This window comes from Ammospiza nelsoni, chromosome 18 (assembly GCF_027579445.1).
Source record: "Ammospiza nelsoni isolate bAmmNel1 chromosome 18, bAmmNel1.pri, whole genome shotgun sequence".
In the NCBI taxonomy this organism is placed as follows: Eukaryota; Metazoa; Chordata; class Aves; order Passeriformes; family Passerellidae; genus Ammospiza; species Ammospiza nelsoni.
Window position 1 is genome coordinate 11,881,276 of NC_080650.1, and position 16,209 is coordinate 11,897,484.

Sequence of the window (16,209 nt, forward strand, 5' to 3'; positions counted from 1 at the left end):
AAAAGCTTTTTGTGAATAATTCCATCTATTTGTCCTTTCTCCTCCTCCTTTCCTACTTGTTATCTCACCTAAATGAATATTTTGCTCAGTGACTTGGCTGAGACTAGATAAATATTTGGGGATTGAAACTTTCACAGTTTATTCACCTTTTCTTAGAACTCTCTGATAGGAGGTGTAAGAATTTAGGACTGCAATAGATGCACCTCAACCCCTCCCACTGCCACTGCTCCCTCTTACTGGGGATATTCCTGCCAGCAACAGGAGAGTGATGCTGCATCTCTGTACCTGGAATATTTCATGTTCAAACAATGGCTGCCAAGCACTTCCAAGCCAGTTTCTAATCAGGGGAATGTCATTGCTTGAATGGGCATCAAACCTCTCCACACCAACTTGCATGCAAAGGTAGTCACACCCAAGTCTGGGTCTTTCCTGATGCTTTCATTGGCTACTGTGGAAAAAGTTCATTTTTATATGGAGAAAGAGGAGCCTGAGATAATATCTCAACACATCACTTTGTATGGAAATAAATCACATGGGACTCCATTTTCTCCATGGTGGAAAAAGGCCATTCTTTATTCACATAACTCCTTTTTTATACAGTTTTACAGACCTCATGTGGGACTCCAATTGGTTGTTGTCCAAGTTGTTTTCTTCCTAATTACTTTTATTGGTTAGCTACAAGTTGTTATTCTCTATTGATTGGTCACTTAAACTCTCAGTGTCTACCTGCAGGGAGAGTTGTTTGTGAAACACAGTTTTCATTTTTCTAACAGTGCAAAACCAGTTTATGCAGGAATAGATTGTTATGGTAACAAATTGCTCACACCTGGACTGCTTTCACATGGGAACTTGCAAAATGCTGACTTTGACAAGGCCAGCCACTGATTCCAGGAGAGCAGGCTTGACTTTATGAAGCCTTTCTCTATGATTTTCTACCTTAGTGCAACAATTTTGTTCTTTCACAGTGTTAACACTCCCTTTGGTTTTTCTGAAGTTCTTGCTGTGTGGTTTATAGTTATTGTGTTGGTCACTGATGCAGCTGAGGACATCTGGGGAGCTGTGTGCTCCTGCCAGGGCTCTGGGTGTGCTCTGGCAGCAGCTGGGGACAGGAGGAGCTGTGGGAGATGAGTAAAGGACAAGGAGGAAAGCACTGATGGAAGCCAAAGTCCAAGGACTGGTGCAAACTGGAGTGGCCTGGCTTGGACTCCTCAAGTGTTAGTCTGGGTAATCAGTGATCACATCTACAGTAAAAGTTCCTGTCTGCTACCTTGAGCCTCAACCCAGAAAAGCCTTTTGAAGCCCTACTTGGCCTGTGCATCCAGCTGACTCATAATTGACTCTTCAAGAGTAATGGTCAGTGGCTGAAAGTTCAAGTCTGTATCCCTATAATATATGGCAGATGCTAGGAAGGTTTAATGTCAGTTTGAAATCCTGACTGTAAAATCTTTCATTTTATCCATAATTTTTGAAGGGCAGTGTCCAAGATGGTTCTGTTAAAAGCCTTTTACACGTTATTCAAACAGCTTAGGGGGGAATTCCCTCTCCTGGTGAGTGGCTGCCCTTGGTGGTTCCCCAGGCTGGGATGTTGTGTGTCCTTGGAAGAACCCCAACACCAGCTGGGTGCAAGTGAGAGCTGGCTTGTGCAGAGGAGCAGTGTTTGAGGACAGCAGCAGTACCAGTATTCCCTAGTGTTGATGGTTATTAATTAATCCAACAGTGCACAATTATTTGATTTGCAAACAGTAATATCAGCTGTGAGTCTCTGAGGATCACATTTCAAGATGTGGTTTTGCCTAACACCTTATATAAGAAAATGTGAACTAATGTCATAAATTTCTCAGTTGAAAGTGTTTTAATTCAGTAACAATTAACCAACTTGTTAAATGCTTCAATTAAAATTTAACAACTTAGACCAACTGAAATGTAACCACTGTTTGTGTTTGTTTAATCGGTTTATAGACCCCTGACTTCAGGCCACAGTCAGAAAAAAATGCTGGAAGTTGGAATTCATGTTTTCTGCCACATGTACTCGCAGGACTGGCTCTAAAAGTCAGGAAGCCAAGTAAATGTGTAAATGTGTAAATGTGTAAATGTGTAAAATCATTTCTGACCAAGCCTGTTTCATACTGACAGGTGCAGATGGCCTCTGTCCTTGCAGGGCTCTGGGAAAACGCACAGTCCTGACTCATGGGAGCAGCCACAGCAGTGGCCAAGGGGAGCACCCCTGGACACTGGAGGACTTCTCTTTTCTCTGACCTTTCTGCTCCTTTATGCTCCTCTCCCTCTGCCCAGGCAATCTCCTCAGTCCATCCCTGCTTCATACCCTGCAGCTCCCCCCGATCCACTTCCCTGTCTCTTGTCCTTCCTCTGGCCCTCACCAAAGGAATTACAGAATATTTTGCCACCATTGTAATAGTAGTGGCACTTTTTGCTTTCATTCTGTATTTCATTCTTTCCTTCTGCTCCTCCCTGCTCTCTCCAAACTATAGTAATGAAAAGTATCTCTCCAGTTCCCAATTCTATGGAGTCCTGCTCTTGATTGTCTTGTCTCAAAATCCTGCATAATTCAAAATCTCAGTGTTTTCCAAGAGCAGAGGTAGCTGCTCTTGCCCATGTCTATATATTAATGACTTCTAAAATAGCAACAACCACAAAGGAAAAAATGTTTCTTTTTTTTTTTTTCATACATTATAAAATTTGGGTAGTGAAAGAGTATCACGGACATATTTTATGAAAAATCCTTTTGCTAGGATCTTTTGTCCAGAGAAGCTGAGAGGCCTCAGAAACGAAATGTAAACAATAATTATCTGCTGCTGTGGAATGCAACAGGTGAATCTTTGATTGGTCTCATGTGATTTTTTTAAATTAATGGCCAATCACACTCCAGCTGTCTCAGACTCTCTGGTCAGTCACAAGATTTTATTATCATTCCATTCCTCTTAAGGCTTCTGATGAAATCCTTTCTTCTCTTCTTTTAGTATAGCTTTAATATATAATTTTTTCTTTTAATACAAGATATATCATAAAATAATAAATCAGCCTTCTGAAACATGGAGTCAAGATTCTCATCTCTTCCCTCATCCTGGGACCCCTGGGAACAGCACCACAAAAGAGTTCTTGCACAGATTCCTCTTCTGAGAAATAGATCTGCTGCTCCACTCGTGTCCAGCACAACAGTAATACACTCCAGAAATGTTTACAGTCTTTTTATTCAAAAATGCTGCATTTTTCTTTAAAATGTAGTTCAAAAATACACTGAAAGAAACTTTACCTACTTATTTTGCAAATGTATTCTTCTTCGTTGTAAACATGAGCAGCGCTGTGCCTTTCATACAAAGGCATAAGAAAAGAGGTGGCTTGGTTATGACTTTGAGAAGAAACTGTGAGAAGCTTAACAGTCAGGCCAGTGCCTGTGCAAGGCCACGTTCAGTGAGGAGTGTTGCCCTGTTCTGTGTCAGGTTAACTGGAAAGATTCAATCTCACATCTGGCTCTTTGCCCATGAGCTCTATGGAGAGAGCTGCAGAGAACACTGGGGTGTGACCTGGAGATGCACACCCAAAACAAGCCATGCTCTCACCATGTTTAACATCAGCACAGGTGCAGAACCCTACAAGATGCACCAGCAGTGTCCACGGGAGCAGAACAAATTAGAGAATTACTCGTGCTTTACAACATAGGACTGGAAGACAGCAAACAAGCCATGAAGAAAACCAGTCCAGAATAAAGAGTCTGCAAAACAATGCCCAAAAGTCTGTTGTATAATAAGCCACTTAGCAAAGTACTAGAAGCTTTCTTTCTAATCCATCTGTCACATGTTTTTATAGCTGAAAATAATTAACTGCTCACTATTGCTTAACAAGTAGGGATCAATTTGAAATCACTTAATAACAGAAACAACGGGAGCACCAAGACAAAGTACTGAAAATTTCATCTGGTGTCTGAAACCAGAATTTAATCGCATTAATTTCTGTGTTAGAAAGCCCAGATTCAGGGGCAAGGAAAGAAGGACTTCTGAATTGAAGAAATTCTGAATAAGTTTTCTAAAGCATTACATGGTGTTGTATGATGATAAGAGAGTAAGGCATCATTCTGTCATTCTGATATGGATTCTAAAATATGCATGTGTTGCTACTAAAAGCTGAGAACAGATTATTGAACTTTTTCTTGGATTATAGGTTCAAGTGTATGTTTTCAAGGTGAACTTAAGAACCTAAGAGTAATAGATTGTCTCTAACTTCTCTCTTTGTGTCCCTGCAAGGGCACAGAGCCACTGCTGAATTCACTGCAGAATTCCCCCAGATAGCATCTTCCATTCTTCTGCTACAATGAGGTGGTTTTGATCTCCTCAGGGCCTTTATAGAAACCTCCACGGGTCTTAGCTTTGAAATTCCTTTTCCCAAACTCCTCCGAGATTTCCAGGAAGGATTTTCCCTTTGTCTCAGGAAGGAAAAACCAAACGTAGAGGGCAGTGCAGACACAGACCACAAGGAATGGGATGTAGCAGAAATGTGCTAGACTTTTCTGAGGAGGAGGAAAAAACAAGACAGTGTTGGTGACATTCTGTATGGTGACAGAAAGGCCACTAATCCCTCTTCCTGCCTGAAGTCACCCAGGGAGTATTTCTGTGAATCCTGGTGAGAGCCTCACATGCCTGGATGCAACAGCTCCCCAGCATAGACTGGGAAATTTGACATAGCAACAGCAGTATTTTTAATTGTCTTTTTTGGGCTTTCTCCCTATATATAACTATATAGCATGGGAGCCCTAAGTAGGAAGTAAGACAGGAATGTATATTGTGGAGTTTTACTCCCTCTTGCTTCAGGAATCACCTTAAGGAATAGAGGCAGGGTCTGGCAAAGGGAAATTACATCACATGTTCTGTTCCAGCTGTTCTCAACTGAGGACAGACAAGGAATATTGATCATCCATCTCCCAAATGATTCCGCTCCCAACCTCAAATCAGAAACCACGGAGAAAGTTTGGTTTAAAGGAGTTCTGGCCACTCTCCTCATAAAGATACTTTCCAAAGAAGTGCTATCTTGCTGCTTGCAATATTCTCTTTTCCTCTCCCTACCAGGGCCCCTCTCCTGCCCAGGGCACTCAGAGCTGCTTGGCTTTGGGAACGCACCACAATGAAGGGAAAGGCTGTTCCCACCACAAACAGGTTGAACCAGAGCAGGGAGCCACAGATCATGTAAGCAGCTGGTCGGGACATTTGATCAAAAACCTCTGTGGGCAGAACTCCTGTTACACCAGCTGGAAAAAGAAATGGCAGAAAGTTAATCGTGTTGTTAACATTGCATTAAAAACAAGAGAGCACGTCTTAACAAGAAAACACAACATGAAGTGTGAGAGGTGAATTTTTAGGTTAAATATTAAGGGACTGGGTGATTATTCAGACTTTCTCATGTTAGAATGAGCTGCCAGGAAAGATTTTGTAATCCACATTATTCTTACCAGGACCCAACGGTGAGAAAGGCTTATAATTAATTCAACTCCATGGCACTGTAGGGACTGGGACAAGAAATTATTGCCAACTTGTGTGGCATGTGACACTGGCAGCTTGGTTCTATTCTTGCCTGCCTTCCTTCAAACTCATGTGAGCAAACAGAGTCTCACATCTCTATATTCACCATGCAAACATCCACAACATCCTGTGTATTGCCCACCCCCAGAAACTGGTGTATTCTGCCACAGAAGGGCACATTAGTAGGCTCACAGATAGATGTGGAAATTGTATCTGCAAGAAAACAACCAGATGGCATAGCCAACAATTTCTGGGATTAAAGTGAAGCGTTAGAAATTTTGGTTTACAGACCTAATGGACTGGGCAGCAAATCAAAAGTAATCTATTTAAGCCAAGAATCACTTCCAAGTGCATTAGCCTAATAGGCAGGATGACTAAGGGGGAATATGAAAGAGAGAGAGAGAAATGGGCACAGCCTGGCCCTGCACAGCACTGACTGACCAGGGGCACCAACCCTGTGACACAGCCAGACAGCACCTGCAGAAACTCGTTCCTTGGAGTATGCTGCAGCTAAAGAGGGTCTGAGAGTTTCCATAAGATGCCTGCACACATCTCCAAACCCCAAAAGTTTCACTGAAAACACTGAGGGAACTGACCTGGTCCGATTCCAAAGCTCAGGATATAGGCGAAAATGCAGGCCATGCTGAGATAAGGCATCCAGCTAATCTGAGTCTACAGCCACAGAGACCAATGGAAAACCAGTGAGGGCACTCATTTGCCACCACTGAACACCCCAGCCATACAAAAGGCAAAGCCCAACTCCATTCCACTTCAATAAGTGAGGAAAGTTTGTTACCTGCTGGCTCAGGGCGACCATGAAGACGATGGCCCAGGCTGCCATGAAGATGTATCCCCCCAGCAGCAGCGGCCTCCGACCAGCATAGTCTATGATCATGTTCTGCACACAGTGACACAGGCAAATAAAGCAAGATATTTAACCTGGCTTTATATTTCCTGCCTCTTTCCTCTTCACCTTTCAATACTCCATGCCTAGTTTGCTTTACAGTAACTTTCAGGATGTTTTCTGCTTCATAGCAAAAAAAAAAAAAAAAACTCAAAAGAAAGTTCTGGTGGCAGGAGTCAGGAAGAAGGGTGATCAGGGGAGATGAGAATGTCCCAGCTGTACCTAAACTCTGCCACCATCCATATGAACACTAAGCAAGAGAGTTACACTTGTTAGAGATTTCAGACAGTGATGGCAGTGCAATGTCTGACCAAATAGCTCTGCATTAACCCATCTGGCTGGGGGTGCTGACAGACAACCTGGCTCCTGTGCCTAAGGGGCTTCCTTGGCATGAAAAGCAATGCAAACCCCAAGTTTGGAATTGCAGCAGAGGCTGCAGTCAGCACAGTGCACCAAGTCTCACACAAGTGACAGATGTGATCAGCTCACAGCTTCCCGTGCCGATTACAACATAGGGGATTTTGTCCTCAGGAATTCCAGCCTCTTGGAACACATAAGCTGCATAAAAATACATCTGTGAAGAGAAGAAAGGAGACAGCAGTAAGGGAAGACATCTGAAAATACATCCCATTGTTTTTCCTGAAGGACCATGCAGAGTGACCACACAGGCTATTTTGACAGCATCCTTCCGAATCCTCCCATAACGCACAGGTGTATTTTGGGGACCAAACACCTTGTTGGGGAAGGTGAAACAGGAAAGCCTTATAAATATGATTGTCTGGCAAAAGATTTTGAGAATATGGAAACTATAAGTGAGATTGAAATGAAAGCAAGCTTTGAGATACCTCAGTTACTGAACACTGGAAAACAATGGCATGGCCAGCTGAAGGTGATCCCCTTTTGATGGAACAACACCCTCTGCTTGCAGACAGCTCCAAGGGTCAGAGCAGACCCTACAGCTTGGCAGAAGGGCCCAAAGAGGAGTTTTTAGGGTTTAAAATGTAGCACAGTATGGTAATGTAATGGTTCTTATAGGCTGTATGTAAATGCTATAGGATTTGTATCTTGCACTAGGTTGGTTAGTGAGAATTGGAATATTCAACACAGAAGAAGATTTATCGTATTGTAACGGGAACTTCGCTCTCTTACCCTTTTACTCTCTCACCCTCTCATCCTCTCTCCCCCTCTCTTCTCTCAGCCCTGCCCCAGCTGTGTTTGGCAGCTCCCAGCAGGGCCCTGGACCCAGGCCCTTTGCAATGAACCCCAAGTTCCTGACCTGGCTTAGAGATCTCTGCTCTCCGTCCACCCCAGCCGTCCTACCCCCTGACACTCCTACAACACCTGACATGTGAAGATCTCCACAGGCAGAGAGACACCATTGATTCCTCTCCTGCTGCCAGAATGTTGAGCCCAAGAGCCCCCAGCCCCCCCGTCTGCTCACCGAGTCGTTGCCGCAGAGCTGCATGGCACTGCTCAGCACCACGATGCTCACCAGCTGCCAGCGCTGCCCTGGGTTCTGGAACAGCTCCCAGGGGTTCTTTGCTCTCTGGCCTTTCACTGCAGCCTGCTCTGCCAGCATCTCCTCCAGCTCTGCACTCAGGTCACTGGTGCCTCTGAGCTTCTGCAGGGCTGCAAGGACAAGGGAAACTCTTAGTCCTGGGTTTTTTCTTCATTTGGTTGCTCTGCAGGGTGAGGGATGGAGCAGCAGGTGATGGCTGCAGAAAGCTGCAGGACAGAGCCTGTGTGATGGTGCTCACAGGGGTCTCAGGTTGAGGGAAGAGATGAGGATCCGACTCCATGGTTCAGAAGGCTGATTTATTATTTTATGATATATGTATTACATTAAAACTATACTAAAAGAATAGATGAAAGGATTTCATCAGAAGGCTGGCTAAGAATAGAATCAACAGGAATGGTAACAAAGGCTCTGTCTTGGCTCTCTGTCCGAGCCAGCTGACTGTGATTGGCCATTAATTACAAACAACCACACAAGACCAATCCCAGATGCACCTGTTGCATTCCACAGCAGCAGATAACCATTGTTTACATTTTGTTCCCGAGGCCTCCCAGCTTCTCAGGAGGAAAAACCCTAAGGAAAGGATTTTTCATAAAAGATGTCTGCGACAAGCCTGTGATCATGCTGTGACCTTCACAGAGTTCACTGGCTCTGGTGCAGCCACTTGAAAGGTTTGGGGGAAAGGGAGTGCAAATCCCTCTCACCATTGTTTGACAAGTGAGTATTTCCCATCAGTGCCATTTTAGCAGCCATGCTTCTGACTCAGATCTCAAGTGCCCTCCCTGGGGAATGCAGGCAATTAAGATGTTCTTGGTACACAGCACATATTTCCCACGAAATAACTCCAGCCACTCTGCATATAAGGATTTGTATGCCACAAATCTAACTAAATCCCTTAATATGAACTGGCTTCAGATTTGATCCTGAGCTCTTCAACCAGCATTTATTTCACTACATAGTTACAAAACATTTGCCATTGTGAACACAAGTCTTACCTTTTGACCCTATCACTGTAGCAAATAAGCCTGTTGTAGGAAGATGCCTTTCAATTCCCTCAGTAGATCAAATCATTTTAAGATTATAGAATGTTCTTTAGTTTGAAAGGAGGAAGTGATCATATTTACTACTTGATATGAATCTTCCTACATGTAAAATTTGTGACACCATTCCAAAAATGTTGGGGCCCAAGTCTCACATGAGCTAATAGTCACCCTAAACTCACCAGAGATGCAGGATTCTTTGTCTCCACGGTCAATCAGGAGATATCTGGGACTTTCAGGGAACCAAGGCAGAGCTGTGAGCTGGATCAGGGCAGGAACCACATTGCTTGCTAAAAGGAATGGCCAGCTCTCCTCCCCTCCCAGGAGCTCCCTGGAGAAAAAGAAACAAATACTATGTACACAGAATCTTTACAACCTGGCAAATAGGGAGGGAGGTAAGGAAGGAAAGGAAGGAAAGATTGGGCTGCTTGCTTTACCTTACCTGAGCCCAACAACCTGCCCCAGCACCAGCCCCAGGGCTGTAAATGATGCAGAGGTCAAGGCCACAGCTCCTCTGAGCTTCTTTGGGGCACTCTCTGCCAGGTACATGGGCTGAATGTTCATGCTCACACCTGGGCAAGGCAGACAAATGCTGACCTCAGCTTGTGGGCAGAGGAGACAAGAATAAATGCAGGCAGCCCCTCTGGAGGCTGCCAGCTGCACTCTTCTGTTGCAGGCCTTGTGATAAATAATCTACCTGAGCTTCTTATTCACCCAAACCTTCAATTTCACCCCTGTCCTTGTGTAACTAAACATTTCAATATTCATCAGGAGCAGTGGACAATGAAACTGAAACCTGTCAGGGCCTCAGCCCTGTGGTCTTTTCAGCACCAAATCCAAGGTTATATGCAATGTTTCCCCTGACCTCCCCCTTTTGAGGGGAATATCATATTTTAAGTCCCTTATATTGATCATTCCCTTATACTGAAAATTTCCAGATTTTTCTACAAAAGCTTTTGTGGTGTTGCTCATGCTGGTGAGTGACTGACATTCTTACAAGCAGATAGGGATCCATTTTCAGCTCAAATTTTCCCTACGCACAGAGATGTTTACGTGTAGTACACAAAACCTCCTTGCCTGGGTACGCTTTCAGACAAAGCCCTTAGAAGCAAAGTATAAAATCTGTATATACGACTTCTTAATTCACTTACATGTGTCTGGTCAGCCTAAAGGATTAATTGCTTTAACATCCTGGATCATTCCTACTTAAATATCTTCTGATTGTTACCACCTTCATCCTTCTCTATTTCTCCTGTTGCCATACCTGCATTCACACCAGTAAGAAATCTGCTGAGCATGATCATTTCAAAGGACTTGGCCATCCTGCTGCACCCAGACAAGGCTGCAGCTATGATCACAAAGCCATTGTTCAGCAGCAGGGACATCTTCCTTCCAAGAGAAAACACAGTTGTGAGCACATGTGTGGCAGGACCAGCTCTGGCATAAACCACTTTGTCACCCTTATTTTTGAAGATTTTCTAAACCTTCTGATGTTTACATTCTTGTAACAAATTTTCTCATGCACTTTATGTAAATAAGTTATTGTTTTGCATTCTTTTATGGAAGAGGAGAAATTTGATAGACTGTTGGTTTGTCCGGTGTCATTGGAGAGGTGGCACTGTCACCCTCCAATCCACTGTCACTTTTGGAAATCTAGAAATGTTAGAGTCAGATAACAAACTTCCTTTTCCACCTTGAAACAGCAGTGTGTGCATTGTGTAATTTTGTGTCCTACAGTGACATCCCTTCCTGGGGCAGCTGCAGAGGGGCTGGAGCCCCCCACAGAACCTCCTGGTGAACCCAGCCCTGCAGGAGGTGTCCCTGTGCCACCTCAGGGTGTCCCTTCAGGCTCTCTGAGGCCACCACCAGGTTCTCCCTCAGAGCTCTTGTGCTCACACACAGTTTCCATTTGAATGGAGAGCAATATTCCCTCAGCAAGCCATAAGCAGTTTGGTCTGCAATTGCTAATTTGTTGAAACAGGCATTTTTCATGTAATAGTGTAATTGTTGTGAAACTTTGACAGAAAGTTTTCATGTGTCCCAGGAGAAATTTCTGCTGAAAACCAGGGGGAAAAAAGAGAACTCTATTGACCCTTACTGTTATTATTGCCAGAAATTCTCTCTAGTCCCTGCTCACTGCTTCACCAGTCAGTCTTTGTTTCTCTTATTTATGATGGAATAAGATTTTATTCCAAAGTAGTACAGGGTGAAATCTCAAAAATGGAATGGATTAAGGAAGCCATATCCTTCCAGGTCTTCATAACCATGAAATTAGTAAGTCATGGGACCTCAAACCATAATGGGCTCTCCTTCATCATATAAGAGAAGTAAACCAAAGTGATAGCAGATAAAGGAAAATCCTAGGGTCAAGAGGCAGGGAGGCAAAATCTAATTTCCTATTAGTTTATGTAGTTTATATAGCTAACGCTGGTTGGTTTGGTTTTGGTTATTTTTAGTTTTTTTTCTGAAGACAGCTGGGGATAGAGCTGTGTATGAAAGATGTACGAGGTAAGACAGATACTTTACAGAGACTCAAGCACAGAGTAAAAAAGTCCCACTGCGGAGATTTAATGAATACTTCCTGAAATATTTCAAACCAAACTGTGGCTACACAACCTGTGGGACACGAGGAGCTGGGATGCACCCACTGCTCTTTGTAAGCACCCTCTGCTTTTCTAGTGTCATCCCCACAGTTTATTTTGAAGACAAATCATTAGTCTGATCCATTATCCTTGTGATAATCATTATGGTATCATCCATTATGATATCATATCATTATTATGTCATCCATTATGATATAACATCATTATTATATCATCCATTATGATTTCTCATTTAAAAGCATGGCAGAGAACTGGGCACAAATATGATAGAGATTATGTGAGTGGGTACTGTGAGAAGGAGCTGAGCTGAAATCCTTGTAGCCCCTCAACTGGGCTGGAACGATGAGAAGGCAATGTGGGGAAAAAAACAGTCCCTGATGACTTTTGAGATATTCAGATATTTGAGATATTATTTTTAACCACAGTGGGTGTTTTGCTGTAGGGATCCTAACTCCTCTTGGACTAAGGGAAGCTGCAAAGCTTAAATTAAACTGCAGCACCTCTTACCTGCCCAGCATGATGGCCATGGGGCCAGCAGCCACAGCCCCAGTGAGGCCTCCCAGAGGGTAGGCAGAGACAGTGAAGGACCAGAGCAGCAGCACCGTGTTGCTCTCCAGGGGAACCCCCATGCGCTCCAGCCAGGTCGTGTTCATGAACACCTGGATGTACTGAGAGAGAGGACAGAGCTGCAGAGCCACCAGAGAGGGGAGGGGCACAGGGAAATGCTCCTTTATTATTATATCTATTTATCCTGTGTTTATGCTTCTAATCTCCTCCAGATCTTAGATGTTTTTTTAGTAAAGAATTTAGGGTGTAAAACTGTTGCTGTTGAAAAGTTGCAGTTGGTTTATATCTCTATGCGGTTATTTTGGATAATTTAAAAATTCATTTCATGGGTCTCACTCTCAGTCTAAAGGCAAAAACCAACTTCAAAGGATGCAGGCTGAAAAATTCTAGAATTAGATTTTGCTAAAGCAGTTGAAACAAAGCTTTTGAATAAACTTGTGACACTAGGTCCTGCTCAAGGGCGGCTTTTGACAACCAAGTCCTGTGCTCTGGATGTGAATTACACAGAGAGAACCACACACCCTTGCTTTCTGTCCCTCAGCAGCAGCAGCAACCTGCAGATTTCCAGGGGCACCCACTGCCCCCAGGGTCTGTCAGGGCAGGCACTCAGAGCTGCAGTACTTACTGAGGCTGGGGCATTGATGATGGAGATGTTGTACCCATACTGGAAGGTGCCTCCAATCCCAGCAGCACAAATTGTCAGGATCAGGATCTTGTTCTGGAGCTGAAGAAAAGGGGCAGACAGTGGGTGGCTTCCTTGTACAGAATAAACTGACTCAAAAGACATTGAGGCTTTGAGCTGGGCGATTTTCCCATGGCCATGGATAGCCAGTGCATTTGGCATTCCTTGGTGTGCTGTTATTTCCATCCCTTCATGATAATAACACACATTTTAGATTAGAGTGTCTTTCCTGTGATGCTGCACTTGTACAGAGCAATGTTTAGCAGTCTGTGACTGTGCATTCAGCATTATGAGACAGATGAAATGTGTGGCAGCCAGTGGGTTCAGATCTCCTTGGGGACACTCCTGCTCACATTGCCCAGGGACAGACAGCACTGCTGAGCCTTGGGAAGCAGGGCAGGGCAGGGGCTGCCTCGTGGGGCATCACAGGATCAGCGCTGCTATAAAAGTCAGGGCTCTTGGCTTTTGAAGGGTGCAGAACAAGCTGTCCTGGCTGGCCCAGCTCTGCAGCTGACAGCTCACTGGCAGGCTGACAGCAGAACCACACAGCTTCTTTCCACTATTTTGTGCCTGTGCCTTTGGTTTCCCCATGTGCAGGTGAAATCCTGTGACAGGCAAGATGTGCCCTGTGCCAGTGGTCACAGGGGCTTTCAGGATGAGGGGAGAGATGAGGATTTGACTCCATATTTCAGAAGGCTTGATTTATTATTTTATGATATATATATTACATTATAACTATACTAAAAAGAAACAGAAGGAAAGATTTCTTTTCAGAAGGCTGGTTAAGAATAGAATGGAATCTATAACAAAAGTCTGTGGCTCAGACAGAGAGTCCAAGCTATCTGGTCTGTGGTTGGCCATTAATTGTAAACATCCAAGATGGCCCAATCACAGACACACCTGATGCCTTCCACAGCAGCAGATAACCATTGCTTACACTTTGTTGCTGCAGCTTCTCAGCAGGAAAAATCCCAAGAAAAGGATTTTCACAAAAGATGTCTGCGACAGTGCCCTGAGGGAGTCCCGTTCCACATCCCAAGACCACTCTGAGCATTTTGGGGGCCCCTGGTTTTAGCCTGACACCTCCTGCCCAATGTTCTGGGTGGCCCGAGGCCAGGATGGCCTTTGCCAGCCCCTGCTTAAAAACCCCTCCCACTGGGAAAGCTCTGGTGCCACATAAAGAGCCCATGCTCAGGCTCGGCTGTTTGCCAGCCAGTGCAGGGCACCTCAGGCCAGGCTGTGTTTTGCTACATGAATATGACCCCAGTCACCCTGAGAACTTAAATAACCCAAAGCTGAGAACCTCTTTCTGCTTTACCTGCTCATTTTCTCCTTACAGAGCTGTCCGGCAGAGAAAAGGAGATTTTGCTCTAGTCTCACAATATCTCTAAAACCACAAATTCAAATAATCTTGGATTTTTTCCCTTTCCTCAAAGTGTTTTCCTTTAAATACCTTCCATACCAGCCCGAGACAGGGTGTCCTCCAGGACAGAAATAAAACCAGACTATTTCAAGCCTGCAGCAGGAGCAGACTGAGCTCTCCTGCCCCAGCTAGCAGCATATACATTTCACTTGCACTTTCCATGGCTACACCACCTCCCTGTCCTGTTCCTCAGAACCGAGCTAAGGACTGGGCACCTCATTATCCTCGTTCTCCAGGTGAGTTTCCTCTCCTTACAACAGCACATTTCTTTTTCATTTCAATGTCTAGGAATACACCACTCCTGCTCATTTCCCTGCTTTCATTATAAAACACATCCCCTACCAAGCCGTGTGTCACAGAGCTCTTTAGCGCCCATGAGCTGAAGCAGAAGGGTTTGTTTCTCCCTTCAGGGGCCATGTCTGTGCTCAGAGCTGAGCTGCATTTACAGAGGGACATTCCCAAGCCTTGTGCTGCAGTGCTTTCCCAGCCCCCGTGGTGGTGTGCAGCTGCCAGGAGAGCCATTACTCTGCAGCTTTATCCCAAGGACTGCATGAACAGGAAAATTCATTCTATGCAAACCTGACAGTATTACACAGCTTTATAAAAATCCAAATTAAAAAAAAAAATCTGTCAATGAGAATAGTAAAATAGATGCTTTACCAATCTCTGCAGCTTGTCCATCCTCTTTCGTAGGTTTTCCTCTGTCTGCCAAGGCTCTGGTACTCTCAGGGTGCTCTGAAGGATTATATAAATCTCTTACACAGGAATGTGTATTTAGTCAGCCATTACGTTAGGATAAGACACTTGATTTGTCAGGTGCTTTGCCAGCTGATTTACATTCCCAAAACTGAGCTGCACGTTCATTAGCACGACAGTTCAATCCGTTTTGTTGAAAGTCCATGCCAGTCCAGGGAAAGGATTCTCCAAGATCCAGACCTGTCTAAACCCTCTTGAAGGCCAGTGTGGTTTACAACCTCAATTCCTTTCAGAGCATCTGGCACAGCTACCACTGTCACTTCTCTGACTGAGTGTGATCAAAGCAGAAATGAACTACAATTTTTTTTTCCTGATTGTATTTGTCCTGGAACACAATCTAGAGAGACAAACCAGACTATTTCCTGTTACAGTGTGTTGCAATATCCTCTTTCACCTATCCCAGCCCCCTAGGTGTGGCAATGCCTTCTCCCTCCCCCTGCCCCTGCTGAGAGCTGCCCATCAATCTCAGCAGGCCAGCAAGAATCGTCTGATTGGCCAAGTTCAAAAGAAGCCCCTCAGCACTGAGGTCATTGGTCTGTCCAGATGTCATTGTCCCCTGAGACTCCCCCCCTCACACCTGGTTGGTGCTCACCTATCCCTTCCCTCCCCCTGCCCTTGGGTTTAAAAGGACATTGAGGACACGCAGAGCTGTTACCAAGATTCAGCCCTCTGTGACCCTGGTATAAAAGTCTGGATTAAACCCTCCACAGAATCTGTCTCCTTTTCCTCTTCACCTCGCCTACAGCCTTTCCACCAGAGGTAAACTGAGTTTACCTACCAAGCCTGGACTTGTTCCAGTGCCTAGCTGCAGCATCCAGCCAGCCAAAGGTGTCTCTGAGGTGAAACACCACACGCCCAGCCAGCCAAAAGTGTCTGTGGGGTCAAACACCACACACCCAGCCAGCCAAAGGTGTCTCTGAGGTGAAACACCACACGCCCAGCCAGCCCAAAGTGTCTGTGGGGTGAAACACCACACGCCCAGCCAGCCCAAAGTGTCTGTGGGGTGAAACACCACACGCCCAGCCAGCCCAAAGTGTCTGTGGGGTGAAACACCACAGCTGCCACCTTTGGCCCAGCAGCAAGGGCCAGACGAGCCCAGGCACATCCCACACGGTAATATTGGGATTTAATTCATTTCCCTTGGTGCCATCAGTGACAGGAATGAATGAATGAAGCCCAAACCTGGTTAT

At 44.8% G+C, this 16,209-nt stretch overlaps 1 protein-coding gene across 1 annotated transcript; it reads right to left on the minus strand.

Moving 5' to 3' along the window:
• Window positions 1–3,092: 3,092 nt before the first annotated feature.
• LOC132081603 (solute carrier family 2, facilitated glucose transporter member 11-like) lies at window positions 3,093–15,342 on the minus strand. The gene is made up of 12 exons (XM_059485433.1): window positions 14,924–15,342; window positions 12,784–12,882; window positions 12,099–12,259; window positions 10,253–10,377; window positions 9,431–9,560; window positions 9,171–9,319; window positions 7,874–8,061; window positions 6,896–7,006; window positions 6,325–6,426; window positions 6,125–6,200; window positions 5,130–5,257; window positions 3,093–4,522 (listed from the first exon to the last, which is right to left on the minus strand). Exons 1-12 carry the CDS (start codon window positions 14,942–14,944, stop codon window positions 4,322–4,324), a joined length of 1,491 nt encoding a protein of 496 aa, XP_059341416.1. The 5' UTR covers window positions 14,945–15,342; the 3' UTR covers window positions 3,093–4,321.
• Window positions 15,343–16,209: the final 867 nt, after the last annotated feature.